The following is a 21,005-nucleotide window of genomic DNA, read 5'->3' as shown; positions in this document are numbered from 1 at the left end:
CCACCACACTTAGCCTGGTCCAAGCCACCACCACCTCCAACCCAGACAGAGAAAGCTCCAGACTGTGCTCTGGCCTCAGCTCCCGGAGCTCCCTGGCCTCCTCTGCTCCGCAGCCACTCAAGTGATCAAAGCACAAGCTGGTCACTTGTTTCCCCTGCTTCTAACCCTGCAGTGACTTCCCCGCTGCGGCCAGAAGAAAATGCCAGCTCCTTTCTTGCCATACCCCTTCATGCAGCCTCTGTCCCACTCATGGATCCCCGTTTCTCTGGGTTCCAGCAACATCACCTTGTTTCTGTTCCTTATTTCCACCCCTGTTGTTTGCACTTCATCTGTTGCCTGCCTGGAGCAGTTGTTCCTCCAGGTCTTTGCAAGGCATTGTCCGTGCAAATGTCACTCCCTCAGACAGGCCTTCCCTCACCACCAGCTAGAGCAGTGCCCCAGTCACTCTCTGGCTCTTGGTTTTCCTATCTGTAAAATGGGGCCGGCACCGGTGTTGTTAAGAGGGTGGGAAGAGACTATTGGGATTGGGGGCTGAAGTGCCAGAATCAGACAGGCGCTGGGTACCTGCGAGTCCCTCCTTCTCACTGGCCAGACCCAGGGTCAGAAGGCCGTGAGAACGCCTTGCTGGAGATGGAAGCTGGGCTCCTTTGCCCATTTTGCTGTGCGGCTGCAACTTGCTGTCTGACCCTTCCTGGGCCGCCTTCCTCCTTGGACCGTAGAAGCCCATTCCAGGCTGAGTTTTGTCTAGGAACCTGTGGAAAGAGGCCTTTGCCCCAGGAGACTCTTCGACAATGGAGGGCTCAGAGCACAAAGGGCCCATCTGGCACCTGTCACAACCTGAGAGGAGGCAGCAGCTACCCAGGCCTTGGCCCAGGACACTGGGAGGCAAAGAGGGGCAATGATCACATCTCAAAACCTCTAGACCCTGCCCCAGGCCCCTCCTCTCACCCTGACCCAGCACTCTGCCCTTTCACTGCCATTTTTCCCCAACCAGGTGACCTGAGTGGGCTGGAGGCCGATGACAGTCCCGCAGGCAGCGTGGTCAAGCCCGGGCTGACTTGGGGATCCGGAAACCCTGGAGCTGCCCTAGCATGGGTGGGTGGAGGCTGCTGGGCACTCCCCACAGGTCAAGGGCACAGCCATAGGTGCCCTGTTTACAGGCCAGGAGGACAGGATTCCCAGCCACTGAACCCCCACCTCCACCGCCACCCCCACCACCTGAAACCTTGCAGTGAGATTCCTGAGTCCTCCTCATTACTCCCCACCCATGGCCTCTGAGCCTTCCCTGCACCCTGCCTGCCCATACCACAGCACATGGGAGGCTGCGGCTTCAAGATCAAGGAGTCCACAGATGAGGGCACTGGACTCCAGCCAGCGGGTGGCAGTGACTAGCCAGGCTCCGACCCTAGGAGCAGAGAATGGGCACGTGGTGACTCACCCCTAGACGCTGGGCCTCCTCTCCGCCTGCAGTCACAGCACAGGAAACTGAGACTCCGGGAGGAGACGCGACGTGGGCGCAACTGGGAATGGGGAAAGCCCGTCCTGAAGTACAGCCCTGCCTGACGCCAGGGGATGCAATGGGGTGATTAAAATCCTGTACTCTGGAGCCGCATTGCGTGGCTAGAGTCCTGGCTCCGGCCCTTGTTAGTGCTGTGACTTCCGATAAGTTTAATCATTTCTGCTTCTGTTTCTTCATCTGTAAAATGGGGGTAATCATAGTCCCTGCCCTCCAGGGGTGGTTGCGGGGAAGATGAGCTAATGTGTGCTGTGAAAAACGTAAGAACAGCGCCTGGGCAGCAGGGAACACCGTAGAAATGTCCACTCTTGTGCCCGCGGCTTTGTTCCCACCACCTCAGTGATTCTAAGCCTCGGTTCCAGTGGCAGGAGGGAGAGGTGACACTGGAGGACCGGGTCCGGCCCGTCCCCTGCTTGGCTGGGGACGCCACGTGTGCCCGCCCCATCTCAAGGTTCACAGACTGCTGAGAAGCCAGAAAAGGGCCTGGCGCTGTGATCAAGGCAGAGTCCCCGCAAGGCTCAGAGGAAGCCACACAGGCACTCGGGAGCCCAAATCCTCCTCTGAGAACTTAATCCCCACCCGCCTTCCCCCGAGATGGGCTCTGGCTGGATCCTGCTGGGAGGTCTTCGGTTCAGCCACAGGGTTAATTACAAACGCTGCTGTCTCATCACCCCCCATGGTCGCTTCTGGGCTTCTGGGGGGCCCAGGGAGCCCACGGTTCTGTGGCTCGTGGGGCTGGGGTTGTTTTCCTTGGAGAGATTAGAGCCCCAGAGACAAGGAGAAGAACACGGGCTGGGAGCTAAGGAGTCCTGGGTTCAACTTGCAGCTGTCACCTACAAGCCACGGGCCCAGGAGCAGGTCACTATATCCTGCCGAACCTCGATTTTCCCATCTGTGAAATGGAGGGTGCCCACTTCACAGGATGGGCAGATGTAGAACATGTAACCCCAAGGCAACAACTTCACTGCCAGGTCTCAGCACTCAGTAGGGTATGTGGCACACAGTAGGCACCTTACTGCCTCCTGCTCTCCATCCCAGAGCGTTTGATTTGCTCATAATCCTTCTATTCACCTGCTGGGCTGGCTTCCTTCTTGATAAACAGGAGCTGGGATTCACAGGGCCAAATTTGGGGCTTGTCCCTCCCCTCTCCATTTCCACAGCTCCAGTTTCTGCTGCCTGGTCTATTATAGCAGTCTCTGGGTGGGTCTCCTGGCCTCCAGTTTCTCTGCTTGATGCACCCTTGAAACTGATGGCCAGGATGATATTTATTTATTTGAGGCAGAGTCTCTCTCTCTGTCACCCAGGCTGGAGTGCAGTGGCGTGATCTTGGCTCACTGCTAGCTCCGCCTCCCGGATTCAAGCAATTCTCCTGCCTCAGCCTCCCATACCTGGCTAATTTTTGTATTTTTAATAGAGACAGTGTTTCACCATGGTGGCCAGGCTGGTCTTGAACTCCTGACCTCAGGTGATCCACCCACCTCAGCCTCCCAAAGTGCTGGAATTACAGGCATGAGCCCAACCAGGATGATCTTTCAAAAACAATGCTGACTCCCTAGCTCCAGAGCCTTCCATGCCTCCCCAGGGTCTTCACGGTCAACCCCAGCTTCTCCAAATGGCATTTGAGGCCCTTCTGCCCACCTCTCCCCACAGCATTTCCCTCTGAATTACCCTCAGTATCCTCACTCCCTGGGTCCTCGTCCCTTTGTTAAGCCTCAGCTTACGGCCGGGCGCGGTGGCTCAAGCCTGTAATCCCAGCACTTTGGGAGGCCGAGACGGGCGGATCACGAGGTCAGGAGATCGAGACCATCCTGGCTAACACGGTGAAACCCCGTCTCTACTAAAAAATACAAAAAACTAGCCGGGCGAGGTGGCGGGCGCCTGTAGTCCCAGCTACTTGGGAGGCTGAGGCAGGAGAATGGCGTAAACCCGGGAGGCGGAGCTTGCAGTGAGCTGAGATCCGGCCACTGTACTCCAGCTCGGGTGACAGAGCGAGACTCCGTCTCAAAAAAAAAAAAAAAAAGAAAAAGAAAAAAAAAAAAGCCTCAGCTTACTCACTGCCCTCTGTGCCCTGTGCACCTGCCCCCACCATGTTCCCTTCCTGTCCCCACAGCTCCTGGCTTCGCCACACACTGGGGTGGTCTCCGTAAGTCTCTGTCATGAGATATGAACTTGAGGACAGCCTTGGACTTGTCCACTGTTTATTCCCTGGGCAAGACTGCGGCACAGGGTGTGGTACTCAATAAGGCAGGGGCCACAGCCTGGTCTCTACCATGACCAGACAGGTGACTTACATCTGAAGGCCCAGCGTCAGAATACAGGACACACTGGGGGCTGTGGCATCCAGAAGAGCACAGTCCCCTGACAGGCTTGTCGCTCAGCTCCAACTGACGGTTGCCCTGCAGAAATGTGGGGTCCGCTGCTAGCTGGATCACCCTTTTTTTAAAGCCAGAATCCCAGATCTTATAGAGAATTTCCCAATTTTATTTTATTTTATTTTTTTGAGACAGGGTTACACTCTGTCACCTAGCCTGGAGTACAGTGGCGTGATCTTGGCTCACTGCAACCTTCTCCTCCTGGCCTCAAGCTTTCCTCCCACCTCAGTCTCCTGAGTACAGGAACTACAGGCTTGCACCACCATGCCCAGCTCATTGTTTATTTTTGGGTAGAGACAGGGTCTCACTATGTTACCAGGCTGGTCTCCAACTCCTAGGCTCAAGCAATCCACCTGCCTGGGCCTCCTAAAGTGCTGGGATTACAGGTGTGAGCCACCGTGCCTGGCCCCCAATGTTTTAAAACATGGCACCCGTGCTCAGCAATGGCTGGGGAGTGTGTGAGTCGGAGGATGTCTCCAGCCTGAGCCAAGTTGACCATCCCAGCCTCCCACACCTCTTCCTTCCTACAGAGCAGAGGTTTTCAACTGATGTGGGGGTGATTCTGCCCCCAGGATGAGAACCTGCTGTGTTGGTGTTGGTGGCAGCAGTTGCCCAAGTGAAGTCGGCATTTCCTAGCCTTCCTCGCATCTGGGAAGGATCACAGGACCGGTTCTTGCCAATGCACTAAGGGTGGAAGTGATGTGTGTCACTTCCAGGATGAAGTAGTTAAAAAGCAGGTGTGGTTCCCACCATCAAGGTGCTGGCCAGATAGGAAGGATATCCAGAACTTACAGAGGGTGGCAGAGCCACCCCTGGAAAGATCCTGCGTCCCAGCCACCTGAGCAGGGGCGCTGATATTGGAGGTAAGAATACATCCTCAGGTGTCAAGTAACTGAGTTTTCTGAATTTACCTTTAACAGAAGGCAGGGTTATCTCAGTGAATACAAGAGGGCGTGTCGGCTCATCTTTGTTCTTCCCCTGGGAGAAGGCATCTGAGGGCAGCAGAAACCCCCGTGCTGTGGGCCTTAGGGTCTAGGTCCACGGCCACAGGCCCTAGTTGTGAATAGAGCTGGGACCTATGCCTGAACCCCGGCTCCAATTAGGACTCAGGGCCCATAATAGTTCAAATATAAGGTGATGAGTGACCCAGGGCCCAGCCTGAGCGTGGGGAGATGCTGAAGCCATGGGTGCCTGAGCACCTCAGTGACCGCTTCTTGAAGGACACATCATCCCACAGCCGGGAGTGTGGGCAGGAAGAGCTCCTGGCTCCTAATGGGGTCCTAAGTCCTCACTACGTGCTAGGCATCACTAGACACAGGGCGTCAGAGAAGCTGAATCCCTTGCCCAAGTTCGTAGAACTGAGAAAGTGATGGAGCAGAGATGTGGACCCCTATCTCTCTGACTCACAGTTCGTGCTTTCTACCCCAGCAGTGTATCCCAAAGTTCAACAGAAGCTGTTGGTTTGTGTCCTGTGAGCAGTTGATGTTCCAGCACCAGGCCTGGGGGCTTTCTGTCAGCCCTTCATGGGGAAGGTCAGAAGTGCCAGTGTTAATTTCCTCAGGAGCAGCCCTCGGCCAATGAGAGGTGAGAGTTGGAGAATAAATACCCCTGCTCCCTCGCCCCTTGGGTGAGATATCTCTGAAGTGTCGCTCCTACACTGTCTCCCAGAGGTCCTTCGTGGGGTTGAGACCTGGCCAGCCTCAGTGGCAACCTGTTTAAAAACACACCTTTCTCAACATCCTTCCCTTTCCTGTCTTGCTTCCTCATTCCCTGATTGGTGCTGCTTTCTGGGTTCTTCTTATAAACAAACTACTTGTGCTGATTCCTGTCGCAGGTTCTGTCTCCGTGGAAACCCAACGCAAGATAATAAAGTATGGTTTGTCAGACAACCCACAGGGAGAAAATCTTCACAATCTATACATCCAATAAAGGACAAATATACAGAATCTACAAGGAACTCAAACAAATTAGAAACAACAACAACAAAAAGGCCAGGTGTGGTGGCTCACACCCAGCACTTTGGGAGGCCGGTGGGCAGATCAGGTCAGGAGATCAAGATCATCCTGGCTAATACGGTGAAATCCCATCTCTACTAAAAATACAAAAACTTAGCTGGGTGTGGTGGTGGGCGCCTATAGTCTCAGCTACTCAGGAGGCTGAGGCAGGAGAATGGCGTGAACCCGGGAGGCAGAGCTTGCAGTGAGCCGAGATCGTGTCACTGCACTCCAGCCTGGGCGACGGAGCAAGACTCTGTCTCAAAAAAAAAAAAAAATTCCTGTCAAAAAGTGGGCTAAGAACATGAATAGACAATTCTTAAAAGAAGATATACAAATGGCTAACAGACATATGAAAAAATGCTCAACATCACTAATGATCAGGGAAATGCAAATTAAGGTGGTATCACAATGCAATACCACCTTACTCCTGCAAGAATGGTCATAATCAAAAAATCAAAAAATAATAGATGTTGTCATGGATGCAGTGAAAAAGGAACACTTCTACACTGCTGTTGGGAATGTAAACTAGTACAACCACTACGGAAAACAGTGTGGAGAGTCCTTAAAGAACTAAAAGTAGAACTACCATTTGATCCAGCAATCCTGCTACTGGGTGTCTACCCAGAGGAAAAGAAGTCCTTCAACAGAAAAGATTCTTGCACATGCATGTTTATGGCGGCACAATTCGCAATTACAAAAATATGGAACCAGTCCAAATCTCCATCAATCAACAAGTGGATAAAGAAACTGTGGTGTATGTGTATATGTGTATATATGTATATGTATATGTATATGTGTATATATATATGAATATGATGGAATACTACTCATTCAGAAGGAATGAATTAATAGCATTTGCAGCAATGGGATTGGAGACTACTCTTGTGAGTGAAGTAACTCAGGAATGGAAAACCAAACGTCATACATTCTCACTCATAAGTGGGAGCTAAGCTGTGAGGATGCAAAGGCATAGGAATGATAGGATGGACTTTGGGGACTCTGGGGGAAAGGGTGGGAAGGGGGTGAGGGATAAAAGGTTACAAATTGGATTCAGTGTATACTGCTTAGGTGATGGATACACCAAAATCTCACAACTCACCACTAAAGAACTTACTAATGTAACCAAACACCACCTGTTCCCCAAAAACCTATGGAAATAAAAACAAAACAAAACAAAGTATGGTTTGCACACCCCCGAGACATTAAATTGACTTCAGGTGGTACTGGGAACACTTAAAAATTGACTGCTTAGGCCGGGCGCGGTGGCTCAAGCCTGTAATCCCAGCACTTTGGGAGGCCGAGACAGGCGGATCACGAGGTCAGGAGATCGAGACCATCCTGGCTAACACCGTGAAACCCCGTCTCTACTAAAATACAAAAAACTAGCCGGGCGAGGTGGCGGGCGCCTGTAGTCCCAGCTACTCGGGAGGCTGAGGCAGGAGAATGGCGTAAACCCGGGAGGCGGAGCTTGCAGTGAGCTGAGATCCGGCCACTGCACTCCAGCCCGGGCTACAGAGCAAGACTCCGTCTCAAAAAAAAAAAAAAAAAATTGACTGCTTAAATGTGAATTCAAAGGAGTGTTTGGGAAATAATAGTATGGACATGGCAACAATTGTGAAGGTGGTGTGAAAATAACACCTGGAAAATGCTGCATTGTACAATTCCAGATGAGGCGTCTCCCCTTGGTCCTGGCCAGAATGTATGCATACAGTTTATTTTCTTTTTCTCTGTATTATTTTTTGAGACAGGGTCTCACTCTGTTGCCCAGGCTGGAGTGCAGTGGCACGATCTCGACTCATTGCGACCCCTGCCTCCCAGACTCAAGTGATCCTCCCGCTCAGTCGCTAAGTAGCTGGGAATACAGGTGCCTGCCACCATGCCCCCATAATTATTGCATTTTTTATGAAGATGGGTTTTGCCTTGTTGCTCAGGCTGGTCTCAAACTCTTGGGCTCAAGGGATCCTCCGGCCTCAGCCTCCCAAAATATTTTGATTACAGGTGTGAACCACCACTCCTGGCAGTTTATTTTCTTTTCTTTTTTTTTTTTTTTTTGAGACGGAGTCTCGCTGTGCCGTACAGTGGCCGGATCTCAGCTCACTGCAAGCTCCGCCTCCCGGGTTTACGCCATTCTCCTGCCTCAGCCTCCCGAGTAGCTGGGACTACAGGTGCCCGCCACCTCGCCCGGCTAGTTTTTTGTATTTTTAGTAGAGACAGGGTTTCACCATGTTAGCCAGGATGGTCTCAATCTTTTGACCTCGTGATCTGCCCGCCTCAGCCTCCCAAAGTGCTGGGATTACAGGCTTGAGCCACCGTGCCTGGCCTATTTTCTTTTTAACTAGAGATAAGGTCTTGCTCCTTCACCCAGCCTGCAGTGCAGTGGCATGATCACAGCTCACTGCAACCTCTAACTCCTGGGCTCTAGTGATCCTCCCACCTCAGCCTCCCAAGTAGCTAGACTACAGGCGTGTGTCACCTGGCTAATTTTTTTATTTTTTTGTAGAGACAGGGTCTTGCGATGTTGCTCAAGTTGGTCTTGAACTCCTGCCCTCAAGCAATCCTCCAACCTCAGCCTTTTGAAGTGCTGGGATTACAGGTATGCACCATTGTGCCTGGCCTATAGTTTCATCTTTTATCCCAGCATCAGCTTGGCTGTGCTTCCCTTTTTTTGTCAGGACTGCTAGGAAGCTCAGAGACAAATCTGCTTAGTTTGCATTTTCAATCCTGAAGAAGTCCACTTCTGACATACGGTTTCTCATCTTCCTGAGTTTATATTTAACTGGTGTATGTCATGAGTTTATATTTAACTGGTGTATGGGCAATCACCTCACTTCCCGAACCCTCAGGGTCCTCACCTATACATGTGGATGATGGGGACCTATTTCCTAATGAGGATCAAATGCAATGAATCCACACAGAGCATCAAGCACAGACCCGGCATGTTGTAAATGATCAGTGTTAATAGTCATGATTGTCATCCTTATTAAAGGAATTTTCATTTCAATGAAGCAAGAGGAGCAAACTTGGACAAGTCTGTATCCCCACAAGGTCAGCTGCAGTCCTGAGTCTAGTACCAAGGTGTGAATATCAGAAATGGAAAGAACACAGTTGCTAAGCTAGGCTGACGCTCTGTGAGGGCAAGGAGTCCTCTGTCTGTTCAGCCTTCTGTCTGTCATGTTCACCACCAAATTCTTTTTTTTTTTTTTTTTTCTGAGACCGAGTTTTACTCTTGTTGCCCAGGCTGGAGTACAATGGCGCGATCTCGGCTCAAGCAACCTCCGCCTCCTGGGTTTAAGCAATTCTCCCGCCTAAGCCTCCCAAGTAGCTGGGATTACAGGCATGTGCCACCGCGCCCTCCTAATTTTGTATTTTTAGTAGAGATGGAGTTTCTCCATGTTGCCCAGTCTGGTCTTGAACTCCCGACCTCAGATGATCCACCTGCCTCAGCCTCCCAAAGTGCTGGGATTACAGGTGTGAGCCACCGTGCCCGACCAACAATTCTTAAGACCTAATACCATGCCTAGCACGTAGTCAGTATTGTTGAATGAATGACATGGGACAAGGTATGTAGCGCTGTTTGTGGGTGTCATGCAGCCGGGCTGCCACTGCGCCCCTGAAGTCCTCCTTGCTGTGGGTTTCTGGGCACACAGACACTCCTCTTTTTTTTTTTTTTTTTTGAAACGGAGTCTTGCTGTGTCGCCCAGGCTGGAGTGCAGTGGTGCTGTCTTGGCTCACTACAACCTCTGCCTCTTGGGTTCAAGCGATTCTCCTGCCTCAGCCTCTGGAGTAGCTGGGACTACAGGCGCGCATGCCACCACGCCCAGTTTCTGTATTTTTTTGTAGAGACAGGGTTTCACCACATTGGCCAGGATGGTCTTGAACTGCTGACCTCAAATGATCCGCCTGCCTCCGCCTCCCAAAGTGCTGGAATTACAGGTGTGAGCCACCGCGCCCAGCCGGCCTCCTCGTTAATCCTCACAGCAACCCAGAAGTGGGTTGTCTCCCATTTCACAGACAAGAAAACTGAGACACAAAGCAATGTGTCCAAAGTGGCATAGGTAGGGAGTGTGAAACCCCCAGGACAGCAGAAGGCCTTTCCACCCTGTCCAACCCACCTGTACCCTGGGCCCTGAGGCCATTTCTTCCCAGAGAAATAAGCTTCTTTCAGTCTTTTTCTCACCGACCACAAAGACTCAGCTCTGTCCTCAGAAATATTTGGAAAGTTTTATTTAAATGTTTTGTGTTCCCTTTTAACCACCACCAAAAAGAGAAAAAAAATTTTTTTTGCCGTTCCAAATGGGAGAATCGCTTCAGAGAGGAGCTGGCATGCGTGTTCAGAGCCCAGGAGTGTGAGCCCTGCCAGGTGGCTCTTCCCAGCCTGGGCCACGCCGGGTAGGATGGCCACCCAGGCACCAGCTTCCTGGGACCCCAGTGGCCTTGGAGTGAGTGAGCGAGGCCTTATCCTGAGGAGAAAGACCTCATCTCCCCTGAAGAAGGGCTGGGCCTGAGGACAGGGACATGAGCATGGTAGGGCCTGGGGGGTTCTAGAGGGAAGGAGATGAGAGTGGGAGGGTCAGATCCGGAATGTTCCATGGAGGCTTCAGGGCCTCTGGGTCTGGAGAAATATGTTTGCTAGAAAAATAAGAGGCTTTGAGAATTTCTGCAGTCTGTGCTCTCTGCTTGCCCAAGAGAAATCTACCCTGTTGGCCAAAGGGCAGCGGGGAGGGAGCAAAGGCTGGAGGCCAGAAGTGGGTTTGGCCCTCGGGGAAGATTCCAGAGGGGAGCGAGGTGGGCGGCAGACTTTGGTTTCCTGGGTCCCCTTTCTCGCAGTTGCAGAGGCTGAGGAGGCCCCCACCTCCCTGCCCCTTGCGGGGTGGGCTGCCGGGCGGTGGGCAGTACTGGGGAGTGGGAAGTCGGCGTGTCACGGGCTCGTGGGTGCCCGGGCCCTGGGCCCTCAGAACAGGATGCTCAGGGGGAAGAGGGCCAGGGGGAGCAGCAGGGGTCCTGCAGCAAGGCTGCCTGCCGAGCTGGCAGGGGCACAGTGGTCGAGGTTGGCACCGATGCAGGCTGCGTACGCCATCACGTGGGGGATGTAGTTCTGCTCATGGACGCCGTGCAGCAGGTGTGCCATGGGGCCCTTGGAGAAGACGGCCACATCCTCCCCGCCGTGGGTCTCGTGGCGCAGGGGCACAGCAGACTGCGCCTGGTAGTTGTTGTGAGCTGTGGGCCAGGAGAAACGCCTGCTGAGAGCCTGCCAGGGGCCTGGCGCTGCGCACGCAGCTTTTCCATCCCCCTTCCAGGCTGGCTTGAATGCTCCCATTTCATAGAAGAGGAAAAGGAGGCTCAGTGTGGGAAAGTCATTTTGCCTAAGGCCACAGGATTTGAATCTGAGCCTGTTCTGACATAGGAGTCTGCATCCTCAACCCCCAACAGAGAAAGTTAACCTCATTGGGGCTGCTTGGATCAGCAGGGAGAGTTGAGAGGGAGACTCTTACCATTGCTGCATCTTTAGACCCCCTGGAACCACTGGGAGTATCAAGAACAAATGAAGGATATGGGATGGGATGAACTAACTGCAAAGTCTTGTATACTGGAATATTAAAGAGCCAAGAAAAATGAGTATAAAATATCGAGCACCTACTTCTGCCAGGCACTATGCTAAGTTCGTCAGACCCATTTGGTCCTTCAGACAACCTTCGAAGGTAGAAGAACCCTTTTAGAGAGGAAACGGCAGCAGAGAAAGGTGAAGTCACATGCCCAAAGTCTCAGAGCTGCTAGACTGTAGAAGGCAATTCAAACTGAGGTTGTTCTCACTCAAGTCCCAGTCATTCTGAGACCCCTGATCTTGACCACAAGCCGACAACCTATTCCCAAGCCCCTCCCCGAGGGGTGCCCTGTCCCCTCCCAGCCCTGGGTCCTGGAGGGTCTCACCATAGTCCACCATGGAGACATTCTCTCGTTCACCGCCCACCACCTTGTAGCCAGGCCCATTGCCATACAGGATGGCAGTGAAGGGCTTCTTGTCTGTGTCACTCAGCATGGGGGCCAGACCTGCACAGGGAGGGGGTGTTCAGGGGTCATGTTGGGGTACCAGGAGTACAGTCCCCAGCCCCCAGATTGGGCTTCTTGGTGGCTTGGTAACCCCTGGGATCTTCTCTGAAGGGCCCCACAATGCCTCCATGAAGCTACCTTATTACTTCCAACTAACCATTCCCCAGTTCCCATTGTACTCATGTCCCTCCCATTCATCTGTCCATCCATCATCTATCCATCATCCATCCATCATCCATCCATCATCCATCCATCCATCCATCCATCCATCCATCCATCCATCATCCATCATCCATCCATCCATCATCCATTCATCCATCAATCCATCCATCATCCATCCATCCATCATCCATTCATCCATCATCCATCTGTCATCCATCCATCCATCCGCCCATCCATTCATCCATCCATCATCCATCCATTCATCCATCCATCATCCATCCATCCATCATCCATCCATCCATCTATCCATCCATCCATCCATCCATCATCCAGCCATCATCCATCCATCATCCATCCATCCATCCATCCATCCTTCCTTCCTCCAGCCAGCCAGCCATCCCCTCTTCCATTCATCTACCCACGTTCTTGCCCAGCCATGTTCAATGTGGCCATCCATCCACCCACCTGCCTGTCCACCCGACCACCACTCAACTCACTCCCCCGCCTCACCCTGTATTTTCTCACCATCCCAGTCACTCTCCCTCCCCACCCAGTTGTCATCGAGTCCCTACCATGCTCTGGGCTTGCTGGCTCTCCCACCCACTCCTGCTCCCAAGTGGGTAGACAGGAGACCCCAGGAGTGTCCACCCCAAAGAAGGCCCACCTACCAAAGATAGAGTTGCCACGGGGGGTGTAGCCACCAAAGGTGAAGACGTGGGAATGGTCCGCGGTGACCACGGTCAGAGTGTCTTCCAAGGAGGTCATGCTGCCTGCCTGCCCGATGGCCCGGTCCATCTCTACCGCCTCGTGCAGGGCCTGCTTGGCTTTGCCTTCATGGTGCCCGTGGTCGATCCTGCCTCCTTGGGACACCAAGGCAAAGGCCTCGGGTAAGAGAGGAGGGGAGGAAGATCTGCTCCCCGGCCCCACGACACTGCTGCTGGGTTAACCTTTGTTAGCTAGGGAAGGACAGGAACCTTCACTGGACACCACTCTGTGCTAGCACCACCGCCTAGGCATTTCACGCAGTCATTCAACCTGATGGAGCCCAGAGAGGGACAGCCCTGGGGCCAAAGGCACACGCATGGGGGCTGCAAAGACCAGATGTGTAATCAGATCCACCAGGCCGGGAAGCTATGCTCCTCCCACCGCCCCTCCCAGCACTGTCTCTAGCTGCTTGAAGGAGGCACTGAAGCCTTTGGGAGGTAGTGAAGGGGGCATGCTGGAATCCCTACAACAAGCCAGGCATGACACACCCATGTTTCTTTTCCCCTGAACAGCAGTGCTGGGAGAGAGGAATATGATCAGTCCTATTTACAGATGGAGCAACTGAGGCCTAGCGTGGGGAGGCCCACGGTGGGATTTGCCGGGATGTGAATTCAGGTGTGACTCGTCCTAACCCCGTTTTTCATCTCTACCTCAAATCATCCCCTCTAAAAAGAAAGCATGGAGCTCCCAGAGGTGGCGAAAGTCCCCAGTGCCTGGGCAGTGCCTGTGGCAGGTTCCACAAAGCCCTGCCGAAACCTGAACCCCCGCTGCCTCCGCCCCCACCTCCCACCCCCGGGTGAGTGCAGGGGCCTGGCTGGAGGCTTGGCCCAGCAGCCGAGGGCTCTGTGACCTTAAAGGAACACCTCCCTCTCTAACAGGAGGGCGCTGCCTGGTGGACGCTCCCAGCTTGGAGGGTCCTGGGCGCCAGGCCGCCCTCTGTTCCCACCAGCCTGAGCCTCATGGCGGGCTGGCCGGCTGGCAGGGCGGGTCCTCCCTTTGTTGTGGCTCTGGGAGCAGCTGGCCTGGCCGGCCCATTCTGGCCTTGCTCACAAAGGGAACTGCTCCCGGGGGAGCCCGTGCTCGCCACCGCTGGTTTCTGGCTGGCTCCTCGGCGTCAGAGGCCTGTTCGGGGCCAGGCCGAGACCGCTGTGCTTGAGTGGGAACCCCGGGGTTTGGCAAGAAAGCAGCCAAGCTGGGCTGGCAGACACTCGCCTCTGGAAGGCGGAGGGGCTGAGCGTGTGTGTATGCGTGGGGAGCATATGTGCAAACATACTCGTGTGCGCATGTGCGTGTGTGTATACATACCGATGTCAGCAGGGCAACATGAGGAACTGCGGTGGGCAAGGGCTGTTAGCACTGGAAGGTTTCTGGAATCTTTATCACTTCCTCACACTTCCTATTGTTCCCGCCTTAACTATTGTGTAGCCATAAGACTAGTAATAGAAACACAGGGTTTATTCTTTACTGGGTCCCGTTCCAAGTACTTTATGTCTCTGAACACAGTGGAGATGAATCACTCTCCAGGAGACAGATGCTATTTTTGGCTTCACTTAACAGAAGCGCACAGGTAGAGGTCACACCGCCAGCAGATGGCAGCGCCAGGCCAAGAATTCAGGTCTGTCCGTAAGGCCCCTGGACGGCGCTCGAGGAGCCTGGGAATGTCGGCGCACAGCGTGGGAAAGCCGGAGCCTGCGGATTTGCCTTTCCGGGCAGTGAGGTTGAGGGGCTGCTTGCCCCTCCAGGGCCAGGTCTCCAAGAAAGACTACCAAAGGGGAGAAATCTGCCTCCTCTCCCAGGAAGCCTTCCTGGACTGGTGAACCTGACTTGCATCTCTATGCCCAAAGGAGAGCAGCTTGCTGGGCTGGGAGCGTCCACAGAGCCACCCGTCTCCTTCTGCAACCCATTTTCCTAAAGGGACCTCTCCCTTCACCCCCAAACCCAGTCAGTTCCCTTTAAGAACTGGACTTCTCCATCCCCTGACACCAGGGCCATGTTTCCAGCAGCCCCCTCTCAGCAAACCCGGGGTTCCTACCTTCCACCAGCAAGAAGAAGCCTTTGGGGTTCTTCCGCAGGATCTGGATGGCCACCACCACCATCTCGGAGAGTGACGGGTCCGTCACGTTGTTCCTGTTCAGCTCGTACTCCATGTCCCCCGGCTCAAAGAGACCTGAGGAGGACACCAGGAGGATGCGGATGCTGAGAGGCTGTGACCCTGCTAGGAGGACCCCAAGGAACTTGGGGTGTCTCAGGGGACGCAAGCTCCCCACAGCCAACTTGGGGGTAGAGTATGGTGGCTGGGAGGATCCTTATCTGGGTGATTTTTGTGGGCCCAGAATTGGGCCCCCAATTCCTTTTTTTTTTTTTTTTTTTTTGGAGACAGAGTCTCACTCTGTTGTCCAGGCTGGAGTGCAGTGGTGTGATCTCGGCTCAGGCTCACTGCAACTTCTGCCTCCTGGGTTCCAGTGATTCCCCTGCCTCAGCCTCCCGAGTAGCTGGGATTACAGACATGCATCACCACACCGGCTAATTTTTTTTTGTATTTTAAGTAGAGACAGGGTTTTACCATGTTGGCCAGGCTGGTCTCAAACCTGACCTCAGGTCATCCACCCTCCTCGGCCTCCCAAAGTGTTGGGATTACAGGAGTGAGCCTCCGTGCCCAGCCCCAATTCCTTTCATCTTCACTCCCACCACTATGGCGTGGCAGGATCGCCATGCGCATGTTACAGAGGAGGAGCACTGAGGCCCAGAGGTGTTCCATAACTTGCTATTGTCAGCTGCAAAGTGGCAGGTCTGGGGTTCAAATCCATCAGTCAGTCTGCCTCCAGCCTGCAGGGCTCAGCACACAGGACTGTGGCCCCAAGGCAGTGGGCCACAGCCTGGACTCGATGGGGCTGCTAGGGTGTGTGTGCATTTACATGTTGAGTTTGAAGGGCATGGTGGCCTGTGCAGCAAAACAGCAGAAGGTTTGGAATCATTGTCCCCCCTGCTCACTGGGCTCCGTTTTCTCACTTGTGACATAAGGAGAATGATCCGTTTCTTGCCCATGGCACAAAATTCCATGTGTCCTATGCTGGTGCTTCTGATTCTGGTGTCCTTCCAGAACATCCTGTCCTCTGTGAACGGGTACACAGCCAAACAATAGCTCCAGTGCATACAGCGTTTACTTTGTGCCACATGCTGTGAGCGCTTTGGAGCAGGCAAAAGCTAGCCTCCAAGATGGTGCCCAATAACCCCTGCCCCCTGGAATTCACGCGCTTGTGTGGTCTCCTCCCACACTAGCCTTTGTATGCAACTGAAACGACATTTCAGTGAAATGAAATGACATTTGTGTGATCTCCAAGGTTGGGGCATAAAATGCTGTAGCTTCTGTGTATACACTCTTGGATCTCTGTGGGAAGCCAGCCACCACGTGACGAGGACACTCAAGCTGCTCTACAGAGAGCCATGTGCCAAGGAACTGAGGCCTCCTGCTAACAGCCAAGACCAACTCGCCAGCCATGGGAGTGAACCGTCCGAGAAGGGCCAGCCCCAGTCAAGCCTTCAGATGACTACAACCTCATGGGAGACCCAGCTAAGCTGTCCCCAGATTCCTGACCCAAAGAAATTGAGTGAGGCAATAAATGTCTACTCTTGTTTTAAACTGTTAAGTTTTGTTTTGTGACAGGATCTCACTCTGTTGCCCAAACTGAAGTGCAGTAGCATGATCATAGCTCACTGCAGGCTCGAACTCTTGGGCTCAAGCAAGCCTCCCACCCTCAGCTTCCTGAACCACCACACCTGGTTTCTTTTCTCTTTCTTTCTTTCTCTCTCTCTCTTTCCCTCTCTCTCTCTCTTTCTTTCTTTCTCTTTCCTTTCTCTCTCTCTTTTTCTTTCTTTCCTTCCCTCCCTCCCTCCCTCCCTCCCTCCCTCCCTCCCTCCCTCCTTCCTTCCTTCCTTCCTTCCTCTTTCTTTCTTTCCTCTCTTTCTCTTTCTTTCTTTTAGATGGGGTCTTGCTCTGTCACCCAGGCTGGGGTGCAGTAGTGCAGTGGCATAATCACAACTCACTGCAGCCTCAACCTCCTGGGCTCAGGTGGATCCTCCTACCTCAGCCTCCTGAGTAGCTGGGACTAAAGGTGTGCGCCACCACACCTGGCCAGTTTTAAAAAAAATTTTTGTAGAGTTGAGGTCTCGCTATGTTGCCCAGGCTGGTCTCAAACTCCTGGGCTCAAGTGATCAACCTTCCTTGGCCTCCCAAAGTGCTAGGATTACAGGTGTGAGCCATTGCACCTGGCCTAAGTTTTTGTTTGTTTTTTGTTTTGAGACAGAGTCTCGCTCTGTCACCCAGGCTGGAGCGCAGTGGTGCGATCTCGGCTCACTGCAAGCTCCGCGTCCCAGGTTCACACCATTCTCTTGCCTCAGCCTCCTGAGTAGCTGGGACTACAGGCACCTGCCACCACGCCAGGCTAATTTTTTGTAATTTTAGGAGAGATGGGGTTTCACCGTGTTAGCTAGGATGGTCTCGATCTCCTGACCTCGTGGATCTGCCCACCTCGGCCTCCCAAAGTGCTGGGATTACAGGCGTGAGCCACCGCGCCCGGCCTGCACCTGGCCTAAGTTTTGAGATAATTTGTTACACAGCAACAGATAACTTATATACAACACAAGTTCATGTCATGCTCATGACAACCCAGGGGTTGTCTCCAGCCCCGTCACTATCTCCATTTTATGGGAGAGTCACTATCCCTACTTTATAGAAGAGGAAACTGAGGCAGAGAGAGGAGAAATCACTTGCCCAAGGTCACACAGCTTAGAGGTGGTAGAGCTGGATTTGAACCCAGCACTCTGGCTCTAAGATCCATGAGCAAGACCAGCATGATGCACGGGTGCATGCACAGCCCGTGTGGTACTGGGTATGTGCCGTGTGAGCCAGGCAAGCAAGAGGCTGTGTGTATGTGTCTGGAGGACCCACCAGGTGCACAGCTCTGAGCCCATAACCTCTAATGACACCCAGGACGTGGAGCTGTGTTCCTTGGGAAATGTCTGCAGGAGATTTTGCAACCACTTGCTTGGCACTACAGGCAGCTGGAAAAGAAGACCCAGATAGCTGCGTAGTGGTGCTCAGGGCCTCATCCCACCAGACCTGAAGCTGCCCCTGTGCCCTCACCACCTGCTCCCCACTGCCTGGGGAGGAGGGCAATCATCAGGATGGGCAGAGATAACTTGGCTGGCTTCTGCCCTGTCCATGCACACAGTAGAGCTGACTCCAGGTCCCAGGCTCCGTAGCCCAGGAGCCGTTAAGTCCCAGTTCCCAGCCAGGGATCCAACCTGCCTGGGCCATACCCCTGTCGGCTGTGCCACATGCCGTGTGCCACTCCCCTCTTTGAGCTTCAGTTTCTTCTTGTGCCCAATGGGGCTAATCCCCCTGCACAGCCAGCAGATTTCAGGCCTAATTCCAGGAATCAGAACCCCCTTCCTTGCTTCTCCCAGGTCCTGGAGCCCAAGGGTGGAGGCCCCTAAGTGAGTGTCAGGCTGGGGCCTTGTCCCCAGGTGCTGGCCACACACAGCCTTGGCCACCAGGCTCCAAGCCATGCATCCTCCACTCCACTCCCTCCACTTACCCAATAGGTAGTCCACATTGTGGGGGTCAAGGGTCAGGAGTTCCGTGCGGTTCCAGATGAAGTGGGAGTGCTAGGAGGAAGGGCTGTGTCAGCACATGCCGGGAGCTAGGGAGAGTCGGAAGGACTGACCCCAGCAGCTATCGGAGTCTGAGGCCTTTACTTATTTCCTTCCTTCACTTAAAAATCCCTCCCTGAGGACCCACCATCCCTGACCTCAAGAAATGATGAATCAATAGCACATTATAATGTATAATGCAAGGAGATGAGAATTCTGATAGAGCCCAGGGAGGCCGTGAGCCCAGACACAGGACCAGGGAGGGCTTCCTGGTGGAGGTGATGTTCTAATGGGGCCCTGGAGGACAAGTGGGAATTTAACAGCCTGGGGTCAGGAAGGCTATCCCAGGAGGGAGGGATCACGGGGCAAAGAAGAGCCAGGCACAGGTCTCTAGAGGCCTTGAGGGCTGACAGGCCTGGGCTGTGTTTTCCAGAGGCTGTGGAGTGCCAGGGAGGAAGCAAAGCCCTAGTTCTGCTTTGGGGGCCCCATCTAGGACGGGAGATAAAGGTGGGGCTGTTTCCCCAGGAATAAAGTCCATGGAAAGAAGCCAGCCAGGCCAGGCCTGGAGAGGGCACCATGTTGGCCTGGACCAAGGGTCCCAGCACTGCCAAGGATCTGCTGTGTGCCCTTAGGACACCCCCTGCCTTCTCTTGGCAATGACCATGGGATCAGTGGCTTTTCAAGCCTCAGGGGCTGTTGTGGGGAGCAGGGTGGAGAGGCTCAGAAAGTGGGGCTTTGCCACCCCCAGCCCCTGCTTCCTGGAGGTGACTCTCCTGTGCTCTGTCTCCAAGGTTGTTCCCGTTACTCCCTCTTTACAGATAAGGGCAGTGAGGCACACAGACCATGTAGCCACCGAATGGTAAAGGTGAAACTGACTCTGAAACCCACTCTTAAGGCACGATTTTCTAGGGATGTGGGGCCTACATGGGACCTGACTGATACCCAATGTGGCCAGGCTTGGGGCCATGGTGTAGACGCTCTCTCCCCATCTTAGAGGCTTAGACCGAGCTCCAGGGTAAGCTGGGCAAGGAGGTCGAAACTCTGGCCCCATGTGCCACGTAGAGAAACTGAGGCTGGTGTCTCTCTGGCTTGAGCTGGGAGGGGGCTCTGGCCCAGCCTGAGCTGACTCAGAAGGGTTGGAAAGGGTTCAAAGCCACTCAGTCCCACACCCCCACTGACCCCACAGGGCCCTTCCCTAGTCCCTACCCCCACCTTGTTCTTGGCTCAGCCTCATTCCACGAAGCCTCCCCAGGGGCCAGTCCTGGAACTCGCAGAAACCCAACCCCAGAGTGACATCAAAGTGGCTGCCAGGCTACTCCCCACTGTCTTCAGCCCTGACCACAGTCATTTCCAGACCCCAGCTGCCCCAGGCCCGCAGGCCAGCAGCTCAGATTTAAAGGGCCAGAGGCCGCTCCAAGGAGCCGGAGCTTGGGGTCCTTCTGGAGGTGCCTCCAGCCTCCCTTCCCCGATCCATTCCGTCCCCCAGCCAAGGGGGACTCACTGTGGAGGGCTTCCCTGCTCCCTCTGTGGCTTGCACACTGGGGCCAACCATGTCCTCCCCTGATCCATACAGTGCTGCCTCTTCCCTCTGCCCTCCTACTTGCCCAGGGCTTCTTGGCCCCTCCTTGTGGTCTGTCCCCCGAGGGTGCCTACAGAGCCAGGCATCCCCCATGCAGGCACACAGCGTTCCATGTTTCCTTGGCCATCTGGCTCAGCCTCTGTCTCACGCATGCCCCACCAGGGGCCTACATACAACAGGTGCTCAGGGTGACTGAATGTCCACGCAGGTTATTCCCTGGCCCAGCCTATACATCTACCGCTTGTATATCTCTTAGTCCATTTGAGCCCCTGGAGGGAAGAATTCTGATGCCCTTTCTATAGAGGACAACAGAGCTTCAGAGTGGGGGTTACACAGCCTCTCACCATCAAAGGCCACCTCGGCAGCCACATGGCCCCAACACAGGCTACCTTGTGTCTCGGTTTGAAGCTCTTCCAGATGTTAACAAGGTCCAGGCCGTCCAGCCTCGTGCCCCTGGCTTTCTCGTCAATCTCATACTCCACATCAGTTTTATTCTTGGGGTACATGTATTTCCGGCCACCCCCCATGATCACCTAAAAGAGACAGGAGCCATCACTTCTGCAGGGTTCCAAGATGCCCAGAAGCCCCAGTGACCTCGGCTTGGAACCTGGACTCCTGGAGTCCCTGGGGACAGTGTGGACACTTTCCCAGCCTGGTGAGCCAGGCCTCAGTCTTCTCTGGGCCTTACTTGTCCACTGTGGGGAGATGAAACCATGAGTCTCTCGGGACTGTGGTTTGGCGCTTCTAGGGATATTGGAGGAGCTGATAACTTACCTTACTTGGCTTCCTGCAATCCACATAACTCCCACTTGAATAAGAATCAGACCATCAGATTTGGTATGAAGTTGAGTCAGAATGTATCTTAAATGTGTGTCAGGCACTAAACACTTAAGATACATTCTGACTCAACTTCA

At 53.8% G+C, this 21,005-nt stretch overlaps 1 protein-coding gene across 4 annotated transcripts in view; it reads right to left on the bottom strand.

Annotated features, from left to right (window-relative positions):
* Positions 1-10,082: 10,082 nt before the first annotated feature.
* ALPL (alkaline phosphatase, biomineralization associated) overlaps positions 10,083-21,005 on the bottom strand; it is a 69,449-nt gene continuing 58,526 nt past the window's right edge. For all 4 annotated transcript variants that reach the window (XM_050791446.1, XM_050791452.1, XM_050791459.1 and 1 more), the window contains 6 exons: positions 20,481-20,624; positions 18,458-18,527; positions 14,893-15,027; positions 12,764-12,955; positions 11,814-11,933; positions 10,083-11,102 (listed from right to left, as the gene is read on the bottom strand). In XM_050791446.1, the coding sequence (XP_050647403.1) occupies positions 10,837-11,102; positions 11,814-11,933; positions 12,764-12,955; positions 14,893-15,027; positions 18,458-18,527; positions 20,481-20,624 (927 nt within the window). In that variant the 3' untranslated portion in view covers positions 10,083-10,836. The remainder of the gene's footprint in view (positions 11,103-11,813; positions 11,934-12,763; positions 12,956-14,892; positions 15,028-18,457; positions 18,528-20,480; positions 20,625-21,005) is intronic.

Source organism: Macaca thibetana, chromosome 1 (genome assembly GCF_024542745.1).
Source record: "Macaca thibetana thibetana isolate TM-01 chromosome 1, ASM2454274v1, whole genome shotgun sequence".
Lineage (NCBI taxonomy): Eukaryota > Metazoa > Chordata > Mammalia > Primates > Cercopithecidae > Macaca > Macaca thibetana.
Note: the sequence above shows the minus strand (reverse complement) of the source record. Positions and strands in the feature narration are given on the sequence as shown.